This window comes from Cervus canadensis, chromosome 20 (genome assembly GCF_019320065.1).
Source record: "Cervus canadensis isolate Bull #8, Minnesota chromosome 20, ASM1932006v1, whole genome shotgun sequence".
Classification (NCBI taxonomy): domain Eukaryota; kingdom Metazoa; phylum Chordata; class Mammalia; order Artiodactyla; family Cervidae; genus Cervus; species Cervus canadensis.
The window spans coordinates 21,847,159-21,869,643 of record NC_057405.1 but is presented as its reverse complement, the minus strand read 5'-3'; the positions used below and the strand labels follow the sequence as shown (position 1 = coordinate 21,869,643).

Below are 22,485 nucleotides of genomic sequence, written 5' to 3'. Positions count from 1 at the left end.
GTATGTGGCAAAATATGGAAATAACCTAAATGTCTATTGATGGATAAATGGATAAAAAATATGGTGCAAAGGTGGTGGTGATAGTTTTAGTCCTAAGTCATGTCCAAGTATTTGTGACCGTATGGACTGTAGCCTGCCAGATTTCTCTGTCCATGGAATTTCCCAGGCAAGGATACTGTAGTGGGTTGCCATTTCCTTTTCCAGGAGATCCTCCTTATCCAGGGATCAATCCCACACCTCCTGCTTGGGAGGTGGATTCTTCATCACCGAGCCACCTGGGAAGTCTGGTGTATATGTACAGTAGAATATTATTCAGCCTTAAAAAAGAAGGAAACCCTGTCCTATTCTACAACATGAATGAACCTGAAAGACATTAAGTGAGATAAGCCACTCAACAGAAGGACAAAGACTGTCTGATTCCACTTGAATCTGAAATAGTCAAACTAATAGAAACAGAGAGTAGAGGATGGTTGCCAGGAGATGGGAGCAGGGGAAATTAGGGAACTGCTATGAAAAATAGAAAGTGCATGTAATACAAGATAAATAAGTTCTAGAGATCTGCTGTACACCTTTGTACTCAAAGTTAGCAATACTCTGTTGTGCACTTAGAATTTTATTAAGAGGGTAGATCTCATGATAAAAATTCTTACCATAGTAAAAAAAAATTGATCAGTAAAAGTCTAAGAGTTTGATAGTACAGTATATGTACACAAGTGTAAAGAAACACACTCATATATTCTGAGAGAAGAATGCCAGGATGCAGTCTCTGTGAATGAAGATTTGATTCTGCCTACCAACATTTCAAATTTTCTCTGAGCCAGAAAATATAGCTACAGATAGTCTTCCTCATTTATGAAATTATGCACATGCAAGGGTAAAATGTCAGCAGTGTTTGAAATAGTAAAAGAATGGAAACAATCTAGATGCCCACCGCAGGTGAATGGTTAAAGGAGTTGTAGTAGTATTCTTACTGTAAAAATGTAAAATGTTCACATTTTTATGACTGCATGAATATTTGCAGAGCCAAGTAGTATATTTTCCTTTCTTGAATTGTTTTACTGTTGTTTTCTGGTGTTTCTAGTTATCTGTTTCCCCTGCAGTTATCTTCCATACTTTGCAAATGCTCTCGCCTGAGGCTTTCAGACCTCTTACTCATCCTTGGCTACAAACTTTCTAGGCCAACTATGACATTCTCATTCTGTGATTCCCTTCATTTTTTCCTGGGCTGATTCCAGTGTTTCTTTGCCTTGTCATCTCCTATCTTCATTTTATTCTTTCGTTTATATGAACACACCCTTGAGAAAATTATTAAGAAGATGTAAAAAGGAGGTGAATTTTCTGAGTTTTTACATGTCTAAAAGGTTCCTGTTCCACTCACAGTCAGTTAGCAGTCTGTCTTGGTACAGAATTAAGAGATTGAGAATTACTTCCCTCAGAATTACAAGTTTTGCTCCGTTGTCTTTTAGCATCAGTGATGTTGCTGAGAAATCTGATGTTTTATGAATTCTTTTTTCTTCCTAGTTTTCTAAGAAGAGAGAAAGCAAGCAAGCATTCTGTTTTCTGATTATCTCACCATTCTTCTCCTGAAACTCTTCATTCGGGGAAACAGAGGGGAAAGACTCTCTTTTCCATTCCTTTTCCAAATGGATAGAAGTACCCTTGTATCTGCTCCTTCCTCTGTGCCGTGTGATTTATGGTTAAACTTTATGATCTATGGGAACATCTCCCCATAGATGGTGATGACATTTAGAAACACTCTTCTGCTGATAGAGTCTAATTTTCAGCCCCCACCTCTGTCTGTGTTGACTCTTCCATTGTCTTTACATTTATACTATTATTACCTTAGTCTTCCTGAGTAAAATTAATGCCTTTGGCAGAAAGGAGGGAGATCAAAAGAAGTTAAAAAGTGAAAAGTCTCAATGTATATTTTAATATTTAGAATTTTTTCTTTGTTATTGTATAGAACATTTTCTCCATTGGAAGTTTGGTTTTCCCCATCTTACTCAGTTGCAGCTTACTTAACCTCATGTTGTATAAACCATCTTCAGTTATCTGATTAAACTCCTAGATCTTTTATTTGGTGTATGGATATCTCTGTATACTTATTTCTGTTTTAATCCTAAATTTACTATGTTATTTCCTTCAGCCTAGTCATTTATGTTCATAGCCAAAATGCAAACATTATTGATACTATTACATTTAGAATTCTATTTCTAACATGATGTCTATTCTTCAGAAGACATTGGAAGATGTATGAAAACAGCCTATGTACAGACTCTCCCTCTTTCTGCAGTAGAACTATGTCTTCCTGTGGTCACTGAGCTATGCAATGCCACCCCAAGGCACAGATTGTTATGAGAATCAAACTAATCATTAATACTAATATATCATATTCTCCCTCACACAAATCATTAAGGCAGATGATACAAATGGATTTGACAGACCATGGCCCACCAATTTTTTACTTGTCAACAGAGCCTTGAGTTTAACTGAAATCAAGCTGTTTCATGTATTAAGTTAGGGCCAACATAAAGATTTTCATAGCCAAGAATAATTACAAACATGAAATTACTAAAATATGAAATTGCTTATGACTAATCAATAAAAGTGAGTCAAGAATAATTGCCAAATAGGAAGCTACATTATTTTAGATGATAATAAGCATTTAAAATAACTCAATTGGATCTATTTCTTTGTAATTAATGGTTTACATGGATACTTGAATCTCTGAAGTTCATGTTGTATTTTCAAAAAGTAAGTACTTAATTCTCATCAGTGTGAGATAATTTAAAGAAAGAAGCTTATATTTCTTCTTCTGATGAAGGGCAAACTCCTCCAAATAGAAGTGTAGCATCTACTTTGCAGTACTACCACATAAGAATTTTAAATAACTTGAATTATTTTGGTACCAAGTGGGATTTGAGGATGAAGAATATAGGTTTCTAAATTGGAATTTCTGTAGCCATGGCAATTAATATCCTCAGTGGAGCAGAAGTACAGGGAGAAGTGTAAAGAATCAGAATCTTAGCAGTCATTCATCCATTCAACACCTCCTAGATACAGTCCATATTGCTAGGTAATATGCAGAGGGAAATGGAGCTGAGGATACATAGAGGGAAAAGTCACTGTTAGAGAAAAATCTGTGGGACATACAGGTGTCCCACAGCATTCCAGAGTCAGAGACTATGTTCTATTATTTAATTTAGAGTATTTCTAGTTTTTATTGGTTGAAACAATAGTGACTGAAGAAATGCTATTTCAGAATCTATATAATAAGAAGAAATGTGATTTCTGAGTTCAGAAAACATAGAAAAAGATTAGTGTTAAAATTTACCCTGCAATCACAAGGAACAATAATTCATTATGTTTCATGTCTAAACTGCTGCCAAAGCTTTCGAATGAAATTGTTAAGTTTTGAAAGCACAGCGAATGACCTCCATTTTTTAAATTGTTGAAGGTAAGATAAAATTGTCCATCCAATTATGGAACCTGTTTACTGTGACTGAGAATGATTGAAACATTCCTGTTCACACAAATCTGTCATAAAGGTTTCTTTGTGGTGACAGCTCTTATCCTTCTCTTGTCAGTGTTACTGAAAAGGTTTGCAAGGGATTTTTCAGTATGTAGAAAAGGTTCTGCTGTTTTTATTCCAAAAGCATCTGTTTCTTAATGTGTGACAACTGCTTATGATAAAATGATAGGCTTTTTATGTGTAATATAGAATTCCTTTGCTGAATACTTACACACCTTAAGGGAAATTCTTTCTTGTGTTAGTCCTGATAATTCTGTGAAATAGTATAAAACTGGCCACTCCTTTTTCATCATAAACATTCTTTTTTTTTTCCATTTATTTTTATTAGTTGGAGGCTAATTACTTTACAATATTGTAGTGGTTTTTGTCATACATTGACATGAATCAGCCATGGATTTACATGTATTCCCCATCCCGATCCCTCCTCCCGCCTCCCTCTCCACCCGATCCCTCTGGGTCTTCCCAGTGCACCAGGCCCTAGAGGAAACCAGATCTGAAAGAGACACATGCACCCCAATGTTCATCACAGCACTGTTTATAATAGCCAGGACATGGAAGGAACCTAGATGCCCATAAACATTCTTAAATGCTGCTTCTCAGAACTTATATGAAAATTGCTTCCCAGGACTGTGGACTTTATTATACCTTTACTTACTTGTTTTTGTGTTTTGTTCTGATACCGCCAACTTATGAAATTTGTTCCCATTATTCTCATATTAAAGGCATGAAATTTTCTATAAAGACAGATAACTTTGTTTTCCATCTTAATTTTGTACACACTATTAGAAAGACAGAAAATGCCATGGTGGTAGCCAAAGAATTTATACAGATTCTTCTTAATTTTGTGTTTCAGGCCTATGAAGCATATTCTAAAGTAATAACCATAACACTTAAAATACACCTACTTGCATAACATTTTTGTTGAAGTGGGTTTTAGGGATCGTATGTTCTGCAACATTGCTGGCAAGAGAGTACAAAGAATATTTTAAAATGAAACTTTCAGCTTTTACTTCAGCTCCTTTTTTTGATTGAGAAGTTATGAATATATTTTGCCCTCATTTCACAAATGAAAATGTGTTAAAACGCAATTAATCTACCATATTAACTCTATGAAATATTGTCTGTATTTGTTAAACACTTCAAAATTCTGCTGCAAACCAGTTAATTCTAAGTAATTTCTCAGTTAAATATTTACATGGGCTTTCATGATGATAAGCTCTCGCCTGTCTTAAATAATCAGCAGATTGTCCAGTGTAACACACTGTAATAACAACCCACTAGGACTTAAAATGGTTTAGCTGGTTGGGACTATTTTTTGCATAGTTTTATCCTAGCTAAAAGAGGTAACAGCTTTAGGAATTCCTTTCCTTGTCAACATTTCTAATGTCCAGAGTTCTGTTTAAAAATGAATGCTTGTGTGGGGATGTTTACATCATGAATATCCTAAATGCAGTCTTAAGTTTTTCTTTCAGAAAGGCAATAAATCTTTACAATTGTAAAATTTTAGGAATAACTCAGTTTAAAGTTATTTTCATAAAGCCTAAGTAGATGGAAAAAGTTAAAAAAAATGGATAGAAATTATTCTTCACCAAATTAAATTGAAGAAGAAAATAATGCATAGATTATGCAAAGATTCTACATGCACAAAGATACTTAAGACATGATTCTCCAAATGGGAAAATGGTATAAACATGTAAAGCATCAGTATTAGTCAAAGATTTAAATAATCATAATAGAGATGATGTCACAAATAGTAGATGATTAATTCTTTTTTATATTTGAGCTTTCATAGACTTCAGAGTTTTTTGTTTCTTGAAGTATAACATATATACAGAAAAGTATATATCACAAGTTGTAGTTCAAAAGATTTTTTACAAATTGAATATATCCACTTACCAACATACAGATCAAGAATAAGAGCAGTTAAACATACCCATGATACCAAAATCCAGATCAAGAATCAGAGCAAAAGTTCATGATTTTTTTGTTCTATTACAGTAAGAGTAGATGATTAATTCTTAGATGAACTGTAAGGCAGTTTTACTCTCAGACATCAGAGAGTGGAATGGTCACTTTGGATGAGAAATAGAGACAGGACTGAAAGTCCTCCAATGTGGTATTTAAGTCAAAGGCAAAGTTTTGAAAATAAATATAATTATATGTAGACCAGGAACCTGTTTCCTACCACTGATGCTCAGTATTATTCTATCTCTGTTTAGTTCCTTATGATCTAGTTTTATAAGTACTTACTAATTCTCTTCTGTAAGTATGGTAAAAGATAGAAAACAGTGATTTTTTGTCCTCTAAAACTCATAGTCAACTAAGAGGATGAGTAAAACATACATATAATGGCATTTACAAGGTTAGAGTAAGAAGGAATTATTGAAGGGTTCTGAGGCAAATGCTGAACTCTGCCCAAGTTTAATTTGAGGAGCTTCAGCCTCGGTATAAGTTTTGCTAAGTGATAGGTTAATGCATTGTTTGACTTTACTAAATGCAAGGAATAGTTAGCTGGAGAATTGCAAATAATGTTCAGTTCAGTTCAGTTCAGTTGCTCAGTCATGTCCGACTCTTTGCAACCCCATGAACTGCAACAGCCAGGCCTCCCTGTCCATCACCAACCCCCGGAGTCCACCCAAACCCATGTCCATTGAGTCAGTGATGCCATGCAACCATCTCATCCTCTGTCATCCCCTTCTCCTCCTGCCCTCAATCTTTCCCAGCATCAGGGTCTTTTCAAATGAGTCAGCTCTTCGCATCAGGTGGCCAAAGTATTGGAGTTTCAGCTTCATCAGTCCTTCCAATGAGCACCCAGGGCTGATCTTAGGATGGACTGGTTGGATCATCCTCAAATTTTAATTTCCTAATTCTGGAAAAAATATGATTTTTCAATATTTGGTTGACCAATGGTTTACTAATGATAATATTGGTATTACTTTTCTTTGTAAATCAACTAATAATATTTAATAAAGTCAGATAAAAATATTCTGAATATTAAGGTAATAGAGCTAGTATTAAAATTTTGTCATGGATAATCCAAATAGTGAATTGGATTAAAAATATCATTGGAGATGAAAAATAATCCCACTTTTTCATCAAATTCCTTGCTGGGTCCTAGAGTTAGCAAAGGTCAGGAGTGGGGAAGTACTCAGAATCATGACTGTCTGGGAGGCATATTAGTGGGTTTATCTATGAGTATGTCATATCTTACTTTTGGGCTTTTAACAAAAAGTTTCTCATAAATTTTTTAATCCATTGAATACATTCCAAGTCAAGTTTAATATTTTCATCTTATGTAGGCTTTGCTATGTAATTTTTCTTAACTAGTAAAGGGAATGGAATTTTTATTACATGTGGCTCAGAATTAATTGTACTCCCTTGATGAATGTTCAGTATGTGTATGTTTTAGTAGCTCACATTTAAAAATACTGAAAGATCTGTCAACATTTGGATGTATATCAAAAATGTTATGTGTAAGTTTGACTATTCATGAAATTATAATAGTTTCCAAGGGTAAAGGGGAAGAGTTTTATCTGAAGCCAAGATTGTGTCAATCTTAAAAAAATGACACAAGCCCTTGTGATTATCTTGTAATTAATCTTTGGTATATTTTGATTTGAAAATTTGCTTTTCTTATCACGTCAGGAATTTACCATCCTAAAGTTGACCTAATTAGGCAACTTTCTTTGGTTATCTATCATTTGGCAGGTGTTTTTGGTTAAAAAAAAAAAAACAGAACTGATCACATTTTTCATTCCCTGGTTTTTATTCCTCCTAAATCAATAAAACATAGGCTCTACATGCCCCTGTAACATTAATTTTTCCAAAAATGGGTAAAAGAATAAATACATACATTTTATGAATATCTGCTCAGTCGTTCAGTCATGTCCAGCTCTTTGAGACCCCATGGATGGTCCCCTCTGTCCATGGGATTTTTCCAGCAAGAATACTGGAGTATATTGCCATTTCCTTCTCCACATTTTATGAATACTTTGTGGAGGAAGACTCAGGAAGATTTGGGGAACAGTGAGCATTGTTGATGGCTTGCCAGGTGGATCAACAGTGATGAATTCACCTGCAGTGCGGGAGGCACAGGAGACATGGGTTTGAGCACTGAGTCAGGAAGATCCCCTGGAGGAGGAAACGGCAACCCACTCCAGTATTCTTGCCAGGAAAATCCCACGGACAGAGGAGCCTGGCGGGCTACAGTCCATAGGGTCACAAAGAGTAGGACTTTACTGAGTGATTGATCATACACGCACGAGCATTGGTGATGCATGCAGAATTTTTTGTATAAATTTTTTCAAAATTAGCTGCAGGAATTTATATTAAATTCTGACAATTTTAGTCAAAGAAAAGCTTTCAGAGTGAAAAATTAAAATATATTTGTGATATTTTTATTCTAAATAAAATTGGATGGTGAAATTACCATGCCATGACATTTGTGAAAAGTTAATTTCTATGAAAAACCAAAAAATGTATACATAATAAATACATCCTCACAAGCACACCTGATGTTTTACTTTAAATGTAGCTATGACTTTTAAGGAAAATGGTTACATTATAAAAATGAATCCTAATTTTCAAAAATTAGATGATAATGCTTCTCCTGAAGGGATGAAGGTGAATCTGATGTTCAAGTGTGTCTTTACTGGATTTCTCATATTCCAAAGAGTTTAAGGCCTTTAATATATAGTAGATTAACCATACATATTTTAAAAACCCTTTAAAAGTGCCAGCTTTACCCAAAGGCTTTTTTTTTTCCTCTAACAGTGGATTGATTTCTCATTATGATTTTTTTTTCAATAATTAACAGGTACCTGGTGTTAAATAAGACAGTGATTCTACCATTGTCCTTATAGCCTGGTGAATCATTTCCTAAATAATCATTTAAAGGGAATTATGATAACTAATTTAAAGAACAAGTACAGGCACCTTAAGACTGATGCAATAAGGCATTCATCTCTTTATGTGGACAATCCAGGGAGGTCAGGCTGGATTTTCTTGAGGTCAGTTTGTATTCTGGAGGATGGAGGGGTCTGTGTCTAGTGTCACCTAGAAAGCTCTTACAGGTGAGCTAGCGAGAGGGTGATGGAGCAGAAGGATGGAGGAGAATAATAGATGGATCAAATCCATCTATTTGGAGCTACATCAGTTGGACTTGGGGACTGGATGTGAAAGAGAAGTGAGAGAGGCAAGTGTGAAAGACAAGTTCTAGGTTCCCAACAAGAGCTCTAGCAGGATGGTGCGTGGGTTTACAGAGTTGGGGTGCTGGAAAAGGCCCCAGTTTTGGTGGGAGGGTCCTAAATGTGGTATTGCTGTGCTAAATTCAAATGCTGGTGAGAGCAGAGTAGGTGTATCTGGCAGGCAGTTGGATATGTGGACCTATAAGCTCAAAGATAAGTTGAGTAAAAATCTTGGCATCATCAGCCTGGAGAAGCCAAAGTCCATGGTATAATACGAGATCATGGCAGGAGAATGGGGAGAAAATGGGCCTAAACCCGCACGTTGAAAGGCTTAATAGGGAAGGAGGAAGCAGCCAGAGAGACTGAGAAGCCTCCAGAGGGGTAACAACTAGCCGTCAATCCCAAAGACTTTAAACAGCAACGGTATTAACATTCTGGTTTTTGTGCTGAGAATTTCTGTGTAATAGTAAGTATCTGTGAGAATCAGGAGATTCAGATTAGTGAACCTGAGATTTCCTGCACATTTTGTATAATTGAAAAAAAAAAGGTTATTTTTTTCTACCACTTGAAAAAAATACTTTTCATGAGAAAGTATTAGTCTATGAGGCTAAAAATTAAGTGTTATGAATAGATGAATGTTGAAGCTGATGTCATAACCAGGTGTTTTCTCAGAGGAAAACTACAGAGCCACTCTCAACCAAAAATGCTCTTGCATTTATAGAGTTTAAATACATGAAGAGGCATTGTTTTTCTGCCTGTAATATTGTTACCATTTATTGACAGCAGGTTGATTAAAAAAAAAAAAAAAGACATGATTCCAATGATATGAGAGTCACCCCTGGGAGTGATCACTGGTTAGGAATCTTTCTTTTCTTTTGTTGTGTTAACTCTGAAGATAAACCAGTCAAAGAAGGACAGTTCACCATTATTAATGTATTGTATAGTCTAAGCTTAGAAGAGCTCAGATCACTTTAAAAGTTTTTGTATAATCAATAAAATTAGTATTAATTTTCACAGCATTCTTTGCAAGGCAGGCATGCTTGAAGCAATCTACTAATATGTGTCCTTTTTTCCTTGTAGGGTTCCCTGGGGATACAAGGCCCTCAAGGTCCACCTGGAAAAGAGGGTCAGAGGGTAAGTAAACTCAGAACAACTGGCAGGCATACTAACTCAGAGGTTACTTATTTCTGAACACTTATGAAAATAAATTGGAATACAGCAGGCGAATGGGCAATGGGAGAATATCAACTATCTGAAAGCTGAAATTTAAGATTTTGACAGAGCTTTTACAATCCAGAAAATTCTATATATTTTCCAGATTGGCAGCACAAGTGTGGAGATACTGTTTGGGTGAAATGAATTAACTGTCATTTAATCTGGAACACGTGATCCTATTTTGGGGTTTTTAAGTTAAACTCATCTTTGCTGATTTAAGTTTAATGAGTTATCTTTGTGGAGTTTTAGCCTGCTCATGAATTCTGGAAAGGCTGTGGATATTAACTGCATTCTTTAGCCAAATTAAATTATTGACATTAGTGACTCTTTGTGGTTAACTTTTCCTACCTTTGAGATATGTATGTATCATGTGAACACGTCGTACTTGCCGAGGGAGTATAGCGGTCAGTTAGGCTTCCAGTTCAGTTAGGCTTACTGGATCCCAGTAAAAGGAAGCCCGGTGGTGAGACTTGGTCAGCCCTCCATGAACACTCTCTGCAATGGGGTACGCCATTCCTGTGGCTAACTTATTAACTATTTTCAAATCATGCTAAAGATTCCAAACATTTTATATGTGCTTTGTTACATGAGTAGTATTTTTAACTTTTGTTACCTTATAGATGAGAATTGCGTGACTCATGGAGTGTAGATACCTTGCCTAAAGTTTTAGAACTAATGAAAAATCAAGCTAGGACTTGAATTCGGGCTTTCTGACTTTGGATTTCATGTTCTCTTTTACTGTCTCAGCATGTTAACCCCAGATCTCTTTCTTAGTCATTTAAATTTATTATTCCCTGTTCTGCCCTCTGGCAAATAAGTCTGTTGTCTCAGATATATGAGTCCTTCAAATATTTGAAGACCTATGGTATTTTTACCAAGGTCCGCCTTTTGTCGGGTTGATAATAAAATCCACATTCTCTAAGCTCCTCCTCTTGTCTAGATTACTGACTACCTAACATGCCAGTGGTCTTTCCCAGAAAACACTCATGAACCTTCTGAAGGTGTCAGTAATGGAACTGGAGGTATATATGGTATTTAGGGCAGAGCTAAGTGTGGCAAATATGCCCTGTGCCTATGACCACAGGCTTCTATTGCAACCTAAGCACAGTGCTTCTGTGAATGGCATCACACTTTGTTTTTCCTAACTCCTTCTACTAGGGCAGCTCTCTTTTTTAGAATTTATTTTCAAGAGTTACAATTAGAAGTTTATTAGGAAAAAAATGAACTAGATGACATCCAAGTTTGTTCAGTTAAAAAATTCTGTATCCAGTTCTTTTTCCCAGTGGCTATTTCAGTGAACACAATAGGACTTAATAAGTTTGGATGATGAAAAAAAAGAAAACTGTTGTGAATAATAGCTAACATTTATGGGCTACCTATTTCTAATTTCATTTATTTCTCACAATAGCTCTGTGAGGTAGATTCTACTACAGTGCTCACAGGGAAACAGAGTTTGTTCAGGAGCCTGAACAGAAGACATTGCTATTAAGTGGATTATGTAGATATTTTAAAACTATTTACAAAATAGTCACATCTGGGTTGTACTCTCAACACCTATGTGTATAATTATAATTTCCCTCTTTTTAGCTCTCCAGCTCACTATCCAAGAGTTCATTAATCCACCTGATCAAAGTTTTAAATAGTCTAGGGAAAAAATTGAAGATTACTTCCCTAGATCTGTGCTTTTGAGGCTGTCTTAAGCATTTTACCCACTGGAGGCAGAAGACTAGATGAAATGACCTTGTGTACTTAATGCCTAAGCTTCTTATTTTGTCACAGTCATGACCAAGATGACTGTTCCGTCTAGGACCATGTTTTTGAATTAACTTCTGTTTTCAGCATCCAGGGGACATTTTGCTCGTAGTAACTACCCCTTCATGGAAACTGAGTGATCAGTTATACCCCCTAGTTAATCTAGTTATACCCCCTAGTTAATAAGGAGCAAAATATATAAGGAACACAATAACAAAATATCCAAAATATGTAAGGAATACATGCAACTCAGTAGCAAAACATGCAACAACCCAATTTTCAACTGGACAAAGGACTGGAATAGACACTTCTCAGAAGAAGACATACAAATGACCAACAGCTGTAAGAAAAGGTGCTCAACGTAGCTAATCTTTAAGGAAAACTATTCAAAACCGCTGTGAGCTATCACCCCACATTTGCTAGAATGGCCAGTATCAGAAAGGCAAGAGATAAGCGTTGACAGGTTATGGAGAAGAGGGAACCCAGGCTCCCTGCTGGTGGGAATGCAATTTGGTGTAGCCACCATGGAGAACAGTATGGAGGTTCCCCCAAAAAGTAGATCTACCTTATGAGCCACGAATCTCACTTCTGGGTGCATATCTGAAGGAATGAAACCAGTATTTTGAAGAAATATGCATACTCCCATGATATGGAAGCAGCCTAAATATCTATTGACTGGTGAATGAATAAAGAAAATACAGTTAAACACACACACACACACAGAGTGGAATATTATTTCGGCCTTAGTAAAGAAGGAAATCTTGCCATTTGTAACAAAATGGATGAACCTGGAGGATATTATGCTAAACGAAATAAGCCAGTCATGGAAAGACAAATACTCACTTATATGTGGAATCTGAAAATGTAAAAATCCATAGAAACAGTGAGTAGAGTGGTGATTACTATAGGATGGGGGAGAGGGGAGATGTGGATCACAGGGTACAAAGTCTTAGATATACAAGATGAATAAGTTCTGGGGACCTAATGTACAGCAATGAGAGTATAATTAATATTGTGTTGTATACTTGAAATTTGATGAAAGAGTAGATCTTAAGGGTTTCCACCACAAAGAGGTAACTATTTGTAAGCAGATGGATCTGTTAATTAGCTTGATTATTGTAACTATTTCACAATGTGTTAAGTATATCAGATCAAGTTGTATACCTTCAATATACACAGTTTTAATTTTCAACAATGACTCAGTAAAGTAGAATGATAATAAAACTAATAAACAGAGTTTTAGTTTCAACTCCAGAAAGTAGCTTATAGTCCCTGGATGGTTTGAGATGGAAATTACGGAGCTAAGTGGGTGAAGGTAGGCAGTGTGTCTGAATTCCTCCCTCAGTAGCAGCGATTTTTTTTTTTTTTAATTTGTGTGGTAAGACCATTTAACATGAGGTCTACTCTCTTAACAAATTTTAAGTTTACAATGAAATTGTACTTGTTTTTAAAAATAAAGTAGAGTTGATTTGCGATGTTATGTTAATTATCGCTGTACAGCAAAGTGACTCAGTTACACAGGCATTCCTCTTTAATAGCCTTTTCCATTATGGCTTATCATAGGATATTAAATATAGTTCCCTGTGCTATAGCGTAGGAGTGTGTCGTTTATCCTTTCTATACATACAAGCTTGCATCTGCTAACCCCAACCGACCTCTCTCTACCTCCCGCAGTCCCCTCCCCCTTGCAACCACAGGCCTGTTCTCTATATCCCTGAGTCTGTTTCTGTTTACAGTGAAACTGTACTTCCAACTTGGGCTGACGTGGTCATTTCAAGGCACCGCCTCCTTTATTTTAATGAAAACTTCTTCCCAGTCAGATCTTCACTGGTCCTACAACTGTGAATCACAGAATAGGAACTGATCCTTGTCATCATTAAATTTCATCTTCTGGGTGTTAGTTTCTAACGCCATTCTGTTAGCTGTTTTCCCAGTGAAATAGCTCTACTCCACCTTAAATTTTGATAAGCCTGCCCTCTGAGTCTTCATTCACATCACTAATAAATCCTGAGCAGAACAGGCCTGACTCTATGTAATACCAGCAAAGCTGCCACTTTGTCTACCGTTGATGTTCGTGTGGCATGATACAAGTCATGTACAAATACATTTGACCTCTCCTTCCTTCCCACCCACATTTCTTAATTTGTCTTGTAAGATAATTATAAGAGTCTTTGTCAGACTAGCTGAAATGAAAAATATTCAAATGAGGTTCTTTTAAAATAATGATGCTTCAAATTGAAATTGTACCCTAGCAAAGCTTACATTTCAGAAGGTGAGTTAACGAATAATTCAAACTTATGTATTCTTCATGATAATTATGAAGGAACATATTCAAATTATAAAGTTCAACCACTATATTATGCAAATTTACTCCATTTATAAATATGTATAGTCTAGGTAATTTTATATTACTTTTTATTCTATCTTATCAAGAGTAACAGTGTCGGAAACTAAAGAATGTAGTAGAATTTTACAGATAATGTTAGACAAGCTTTTTTATTATTACTAATGCTTTTTCACAAATGCTGTATAGTTAAAGGAAGGCATTTAGGTCAGGTATTATTGATGGTATCCACATTTACAAATGATTATTTCCAAATGTGCTCAATGATTCATTCTGCTTTTCAGTTACTTGAAGGGGAAGCACATTAAGGAATTGACATTGACATTTGACATTGACATCCCTCAGTCATGTCCGACTCTTCACGACCCCATGGACTGCAGCCTACCAGGCTCCTCTGTCCATGGGATTTTCCAGTCAAGAGTACTGGAGTGGGTTGCCATTTCCTTCTCCAGGAGATCTTCCCAACCCAGGGATTGAACCCAAGTCTCCCGCATTGTAGGCAGACGCTTTACCGTCTGAGCCACCAGGAAAGTCCACATTAAGGAATAAGTATTCTTAAATATTTTCATTTAGGCCCAACTTAGTGCTACGATTTCTTCTCTGCTCAAGAGTTCAGCACGCAGTTCTTTTGGACACACAAATGTAGATGTCTGTGTATGTGTGTCTGTGTGTACACTGAAAGCTAAGACCAGTAATTTTTCGTTTCTCTGAAATTTGCAATAGAAAACAACAGAAAAACCTAGGAATTTAAAATTCTTTTCTATTGACCTATTCTCAAGAAAACCCATATTTTTTTTACAGGTGTTTGATCAGGAAGGAGTTGACTATCACTAAGTTTATTGAAATGAAATATATAATATGTGCAAATTTATGTTCCTTACTCCTCGGTATAATGTCTTTAAGGAAAGTAGAAGAAATCATTGATTTGTTAGTTTTTCTCAACAATTAAAAAGAGAGTATTTTCTATTCTACAATATCAGACATGAGTGTCAAATGTAAACATACCTTGAAAAAAATGTTTCCATAAAGCATTATAGAAAAATGTTAATAATGCTACTGTTATTTCTATTAAGGTGTAAGGACTCTGATTGATAGATTCCTTTTATTTTTCTCTTTAACCCTTTGTGTAGTTTTCTATATGCACAGTAAGACCATTAATTTTTCACAAGTACCACACCAAAAATTCTAAGTTTTCATTAGTTGACTTTATCTTCTTCACTGTCTTATAAGCTACTAAATTTTAGATTATGTGTTCACTTAATAAAGCATAGTAGCAGTGTACTTCTTGTACTTAAAAGCTGCTATTAACCTTAACAATGTTTGGTGGTGATGTATATCTGAGATTTGTGTTCTTCTGTTTATGTTTAACCTCCTTATTTCTTCTTTGAATCTTTTACATGCCATTATTTTTTCCCTTTGTTATCTTTTTGAAGTCCTACAAGTAAAACATTTGACTGACACATATTTGGGTCTCACATCTTTTATAGATTAACACAGTTTTTAAAATTCAACTAATGTTGAATATTGATCTTAAGCCTCAGTTAAGGATTTATCAGGGCGTAGTAGAGAAGGGCATCCTGGGGACACTTGCCTGGAGACCAAGGAGATGTCCAGCTCATGATGACAGAGGAGGCCCAAGAGGGTGACCAGGACAGGGCCAGGAAGTAAGCAGAAGAGAGTTTCAGGGTGCATAAAGGGTTCAGCAGCATTAAAATGGGGAACAAAGTTGGGGGGGAGATACTGGTTTAAAGAAGAGGTGACTGGAACTACTGCCAACTGAGAGAGAAGTTTCAGTTGAATAAATGGGAGAGCATTGGAAACAAAACCTGCAAGAAAAGATATGAGAGAGTTAGGGGGTGCATTGTGAGGAAGGAGAGGCCGAGATGGGGAATCTAGGGGGAGAAAAGGATGGGAACTGCGTGGGAGCCCAAGATGTCTTAGTGAAAGGTGGAATATTTCAGACAGCTGAGCATGTTTGTGAAAGTTTACAGGAAACACCTCAAAAGAACTGGTATTTGTACAAATTCCCTCTAACACATAGATTCCTTATGTTTCCCTGGTGGCTTAGCTGGTAAAGAATCCGCCTGCAGTGCGGGAGACCTGGGTTCTATCCCTGGGTTGGGAAGATCCCCTGGAGAAGGGAATGGCTACCCACTCCAGTATTCTGGCCTGGAGAATTCCATGGTCTCTATGGTCCATGGGGTCACAAAGAGTGAGCCGCGACTGAGAGACTTTCACTTTTATTTTTCTTAATAAAATTTCCAAAAACATGAAAAAGATTATCATTTTATGTGTCCTTGGATTTCTCCTTACAGTCACATTAAGTGCATGTCTGAACAACCTCATGGTTTGAAACAACCAGGGCCTGTTGTTAGTCGCTCTAGATCTCTGAAAGAACATTTATTGGCGAATCAGCTAGGGACTGCCCCAAACAAGAGACTGTTTGGCTGAACCTAGGTGACACCACACTCTTACTTTCTCTGCTGCTGGATCCTAATTTCAATCCTGAATAGAGAATTTATATTTAAAATGCCATATAAGTCATCTTATTAGAGAAGGAAATGGCAACCCACTCCAGTATTCTTGCCTGGAGAATCCCATGGACAGAGGAGCCTGGTGGGCTGCAGCCCATGGGGTCACAAAGAGTTGGACACGACTAAGGAGTACGTCAAGGCTGTATATTGTCACCCTGCTTATTAGCTTATATGCAGAGTACATCATGAGAAATGCTGGACTGGATGAAGTACAAGCTGGAATCAAGATTGCTGGGAGAAATATCAATAACCTCAGGTAGGCAGATAATACCACACTTATGGCAGAAAGCAAAGAAGAACTAAAGAGCCTCTTGATGAAAGTGAAAGAGGAGAGTGAAAAAGTTGGCTTAAAACTCAACATTCAGAAAACTAAGATCATGGCATCTGGTCCCATCACTTCGTGGCAAATAGATGGGCAAACATTAGAAATAGTGACAGAGTTCATTTTGGGGGTTCCAAAATCACTGCAGATGGTGGCTGCAGCCATGAAATTAAAAGACGCTTGCTCCTTGGAAGAAAAGTTATGACCAAGCTAGACAGCATATTAAAAAGCAGAGACATTACTTTAGCAACAAAGGTCCGTCTAGTCAAAGCTGTGGTGTTTCCAGTGGTCATGTACGGATGTGTTGTTGTTTAGTCACTAAGTCGTGTTCGACTCTTTTGTGACCCCGTGGACTGTAGCCTGCCTGGCTCCTCTGTCCATGGGATTTTCCCAGGCAAGAATACAGGAGTTGGTTGCCATTTCTTTCTCCAGGGGAACTTCCAGACCCAGGGATTAAACCCAGGTCTCTTGCATCTCCTGCATTGGTAGGCAGATTCTTTACCACTGAGCCACAAGAAGAACCCTGTATGGATGTGAGAGTTAGACTATAAAGAAAGCTGAGTGCCAAAAAATTGATGCTTTTGATGCTTTTGAACTGTGGTGGTGGAGAAGACTCTTGAGAGTCCCTTGGACTGCAAGGAGATCCAGCCAGTCCATCCTAAAGGAAATCAGTCCTGAATATTCATTGGAAGGATTGATGCTGAAGCTGAAACTCCAATACTTTGGCCACCTGATGTGAAGTACTGTCTCATTGGAAAAGATCCTTATGCTGGGAAAGGCTGAAGGAAGGAAGATAAGGGGACAACAGAGGATGAGATGATTGGATGGCATCAGCAACTCAATGGACATGAGTTTAAGCAAGCTCCTGGAGTTGGTGATGAACAGGGAAGCCTGGCGTGCTGCAGTCCATGGGGTCACAAAGAGTCAGCCACAACTGAGTGACTGAACTGAACTGAAGTGACTAAACCACCAAGTCACCCTCTGTCTTGCTCTCAGTTTAGCTTCTCTGCCTGTGCCTGTTGTTTTTTTTTTTTTTCCTGTTAATCCCGTCCAGGCAGCCATCCCTTTAATTGTCTGCTTTTAACATTCTTCTGCAGGTTTTACTTCTTACTGTCCCTCAAAGTGCTTGCCCCAAGCCACCTCGCAGCCTGCATGTGGGGTCAGGGTTCCTTGTGTCCTATGCAGCATGGAGGACTCACCCTCCATATAAACACAGAGGGAGAGCATGGTTTTTTTGCTTGGACCCATATGTATAAATATGTAAACATACATGTTGTGAATGACAATGAGAGGCTTTGCATGCTGTAACTAGTGGTTCATGTTTATTGCACATGTTAAACTTCTGGCATTCAGCTGACAGGTTTTTCCATTTACTTCCGTGACATTTCCTGAAGATTTCTCCTTAAGGATTACTTTGAGAGTTTTGGAGAGATACCATCCATCTTTGAACCTGTCTGCCATCTAGACGGGAAACTGGGCAAGTGTGTACCCTATGCAGGCCCAGAGAGCTATGCCTCTTTCCCCTAACGGCTTCTGTGAATGCGCAAAACGAACATGAGGCTCAGAGGATGGAATCCATCAAATCTCCACATGTCCCAGCATTCCTGTTTGCAGGGCTCCATAGACGACCTCAGGGAACTTTTCCTGTTGTTCCAGGACCTGATAGAGCCAACTCTGCCTTTACTTGACTTTCTTTCCAGAAACTCACCATTTAGGATTATCTAGTTATCCGCAGTTTACCTATACGACTATCAGAATTAACACTTACAAAAGGTCAATAATTGAGAAAACATTTATTGAGTTAATATTGGTGAGAAAATACACTGTGATATGAATTCTACAATATAATAAATCATATGTTGGTTTATTTTGTTTTTTAATTGAAACGTAGTTGGTATTATATCAGTTTCAGTTATACAGTGTGGTGATTTGACATTTTAATAGCTCATACTCCATTTAAGTTATTAGAGAATAAACACTGGATTCCCCTGTGCTGTACAATATATCCTTGTTGTTTATTATTTTATTCATTATAGCTTGTATCCCTTAATCCTATATCCCAGTTGTGATTCCCCCCATCCTTCTCCTCACTGGTAACCACTAGTTTTTTCTCCATACTTGTGAGTCTGTTTCTGTTTTGTTATATTCATTTGTTTCTTTTATTTTTTAGATTCTGCATATAAGTGATAACATACAATATTTGGCTTTCTCTGTACTATTTATTTCACTAGGCATAATACTCTTTAGGTTCATCTACATTGCTGCAAATGGCAGAATTTAATTCATTTTATGGTTATAAATTCCAATTTATATGTGTAATATATATCACATCGTCTTTATCTATTCATCTGTTGATGGACACTTAGGTTGCTTCCATATCTTAGCCATTGTAAATAATCCTGCTATGAACATCGCAGTGCATGTATCTTTTCAAATTAGAGTTTTCATTTTCTTTAACTATATATCCAGGAGTGAAATTGTGAGATCACATGGTAGTTCTGTTTTTAGTTTTATTGAGGAACCTCAACACTGTTTTCCACAGTGACTGAACCAATTTACATACCCACCATCGGTAGATAAGGCTTCCATTTTCTCTGCATTTTGCCAACATTTGTTATTTTTTGTCTTTTTGATGATAGCTCTTCTAACAGGTGTGAGGTGATATTTCTTTGATTTTTACCTTTCTGTGATGATTACATCTTTGCATGTGCCTCTTTACCAACTCTATGTCTTCTTTAGAAAAATATCTATTCAGGTCTTCTGCCCATTTTTAAATTGGATTTTGGGGGTTTTTTTGACATTTAGTTGCATGAGCTGTATATTTATTTTGGATATTAACCTTATCAGTCATATCATTTGCAAATATTTTCTCCATTCAGTAGGTTGCACTTTTGTTTTGTCAATGGTTTTCTCTGATGTGCAAAAGCTTTTAAGTTTAATTAGGTCACATTTATTTTAGTATTCGTTTCCTTTCCTTAGGAGACAGATCAAAAAATACGTATTGCTATATTATGTCATAGAGTATTCTGCTGTTCTCTTCTAGAAGTTTTGTGGTCTTCAGATCTGAAGACTTATATTTAGATCTTTTATTTGACTTTTATTTTTGTATACTATATAAGAATATGTTCTGTGTCATTTTTTACATGTAGATGTTCAGTTTCCCCAGCAACACTTACTGAAAAGACAATCGTTTCTCCATTGCATAGTCTTGCCTCCTTTGTCATTGATCAATTGACCACAAGGGTGTGGATTTATTTCTGGGCTGTCTATTCTATTCCATTGATCTATGTGTTTGTCTTTGTACCAATACAATGCTGTTTTGATGACTGAAGCTTTGCAGTATAGTGTGAAGTCGGAAAGCATAGTAACTCCAGGTTTATTCTTTTTTCTCAAAATTGCTGTATCAATTAAAGGTCTTTTGTGGGTCCGTGTAAATTTTAGGGTTATTTGTTCTACTTCTGTGAAAAATATTGTGGATATTTTGATAGGGATTATGTTAAATCTATAGATTTGGGGGATAGTATAAACATTTTAACAATATTATTTCTTCCAATTAAAGAACATGAAATATCTTTCCATATCTTTGTATCTTTTTCTGCATCTATTGAGAACATCATGTGATTTTATTCTTCAGTTTGTTGATATAGTGTGTCACATTGATTGATTTGTGAGTGTTGAATTATTACTGCCTCATTGGAATAAATCACACTTGAGCATAGTGTATGATTCTTTTTTATATTTTGTGGAATTGATTTGCTAATGTTTTGTTCAGGATTTTTACATTTATAGTCACCACAGATATTGGCATGTGATTTTTTTTTGTAGTGTCTTTGTCTGGTTTTGATATCAGAGTAATGGTGGGCTCATAGAATGACTCTGGGAGTGCTCCTTCCTCTTCAGTTTTCACAATAGGTGGAAAGAGATAGTTATTACCTCCTCTTTGTATGTTTGGTAGAATTCCCCTGTGAAGCCATCCAGTCCTGGGCTTTTGTTTGCTGGGAGTTTTTTTTTAATTACAAATTCAGTTTCTCTGCTAAGAATCAGTCTATGCAGGAGACCCGGGTTTGATCCTTGGGTCGGGAAGATCCCCTGGAGAAGGGCAGGGCAACCCACTGCAGTATTCTTGCCTGGAGAATCCCATGGACGGAGGAGCCTGGGGTCCATAGGGTCACAAAGAGTAGGACATGACTGAAGCGACTTAGCACTCAGTGATCAGTCTATTCATACTGCCTATCTCTTATTCAGTCTTTTTTTTTTTTTATTCAGTCTTTGAAGGTTGTATTTTTCTAGAAATTTGTCCATTTCCTCTAAGTTGTCCAGTTTGCTGGCACATAGCTGTTTGTAATAGTCTCAAGATTTTTTGTGTCTCTATGATATCAGCTGTTTTTTTCTTCTTTTATTTCTTATTTCATTTGAGTCTTTTCTTTTTGATGAACCTGGTTAAAGTTTTATCAATTTTGCTTATCTTTAAAAAAAACCATTCTTGGTTTCATAGATCTTTTCTATTGACTGTTGGTCTCTATTTTATTTATTTCCTCTTTGATCTTTATTCTTTCCATCTTTCTTCTGACTGTGGGTTTTGTTCGTTCTTTTTCTAATTCCTTTAGATAGTGGATTAGGTTATTTGAGACTTTTCCTATTTATTAAAGTAGGCCTGTATTGCATCCCATAGATTTTGGAGTCTTGTGTTTCCATTTTCATTTCCCTTGAGGTATTTTCCTATTTTCTCTTTCATTTCTTCATTGACCCACTGGTTTTTTACTAGCATGTTATTTATTCTCTACTTCTTTGTATTTCTCCCATTTTTCTTCCTGTAATTGATTTCTAATTTCATACCACTGTGGTTGCAAAATTATGTTTTTATAATTTCTGTGCATTCAATGTATTTAGATTTGTGTTGTAGCCTCGCATGTGATCCATCCTAGAAAAGTTTCATGTGCTCTTGAGAAGAATGTGTACTCATCTGCTTTTGGATAAAATGTCCTCTAGATATCTATAAATCCATTTGGTCTATTGTGGACCAAGGCTGCCATGTTGATTTTCTGTCTGGATGAGCTGCCTACTGATGTAAGTAGGCTATTAAAGTCCTCTACTATTACTGTGTTTTTGTCAGTTTCTTCCTTTATGTCTGTTAATATTTGCTTTATGTCTGTTAATATTCGTTAATATTTAGTGCTCCTGTTTTGGTTGCTTATATATTAACAAGTGATATCCTCTTCTTGTATTGATCCCTTTATCATTATATAATGTCCTTGTTGTCTTTCATTGTAGACTTTGCTCTGAAGTCTATTTTAGCTGATATGAATACTGGTATCCTTGCTTTCTTGTCATTTCCACTTTCATGAAACATCTTCTCCCATCTCCTCATTTTCAGTCTATATATTTTAGCTTGGAAGTAAGTCTCTCATAAGCACCATGTAGATGGGTCTTGTTTCCAATCTAACTAGCCACCCTATGTCTTCATTGGAGTATTTAGTGCATTGACATTTAAAGTGACTATTGATAGGTATATACTTATTTCCATTCTGTTATTTGTTTTCTCATTGTTTTGTCATGTTCTCTGTTCTTTTCTTCTTCCTCTAGTTTCTTCTCTTCTGGTT

At 36.5% G+C, this 22,485-nt stretch overlaps 1 protein-coding gene across 1 annotated transcript in view; it reads left to right on the top strand.

Annotated features, from left to right (window-relative positions):
• Positions 1-22,485, top strand: part of COL19A1 (collagen type XIX alpha 1 chain) — a 417,733-nt gene that overhangs the window by 230,650 nt on the left and 164,598 nt on the right. Inside the window, exon 14 of the mRNA XM_043439611.1 lies at positions 9,799-9,852. Within this exon, the coding sequence (XP_043295546.1) occupies positions 9,799-9,852 (54 nt within the window). The remainder of the gene's footprint in view (positions 1-9,798; positions 9,853-22,485) is intronic.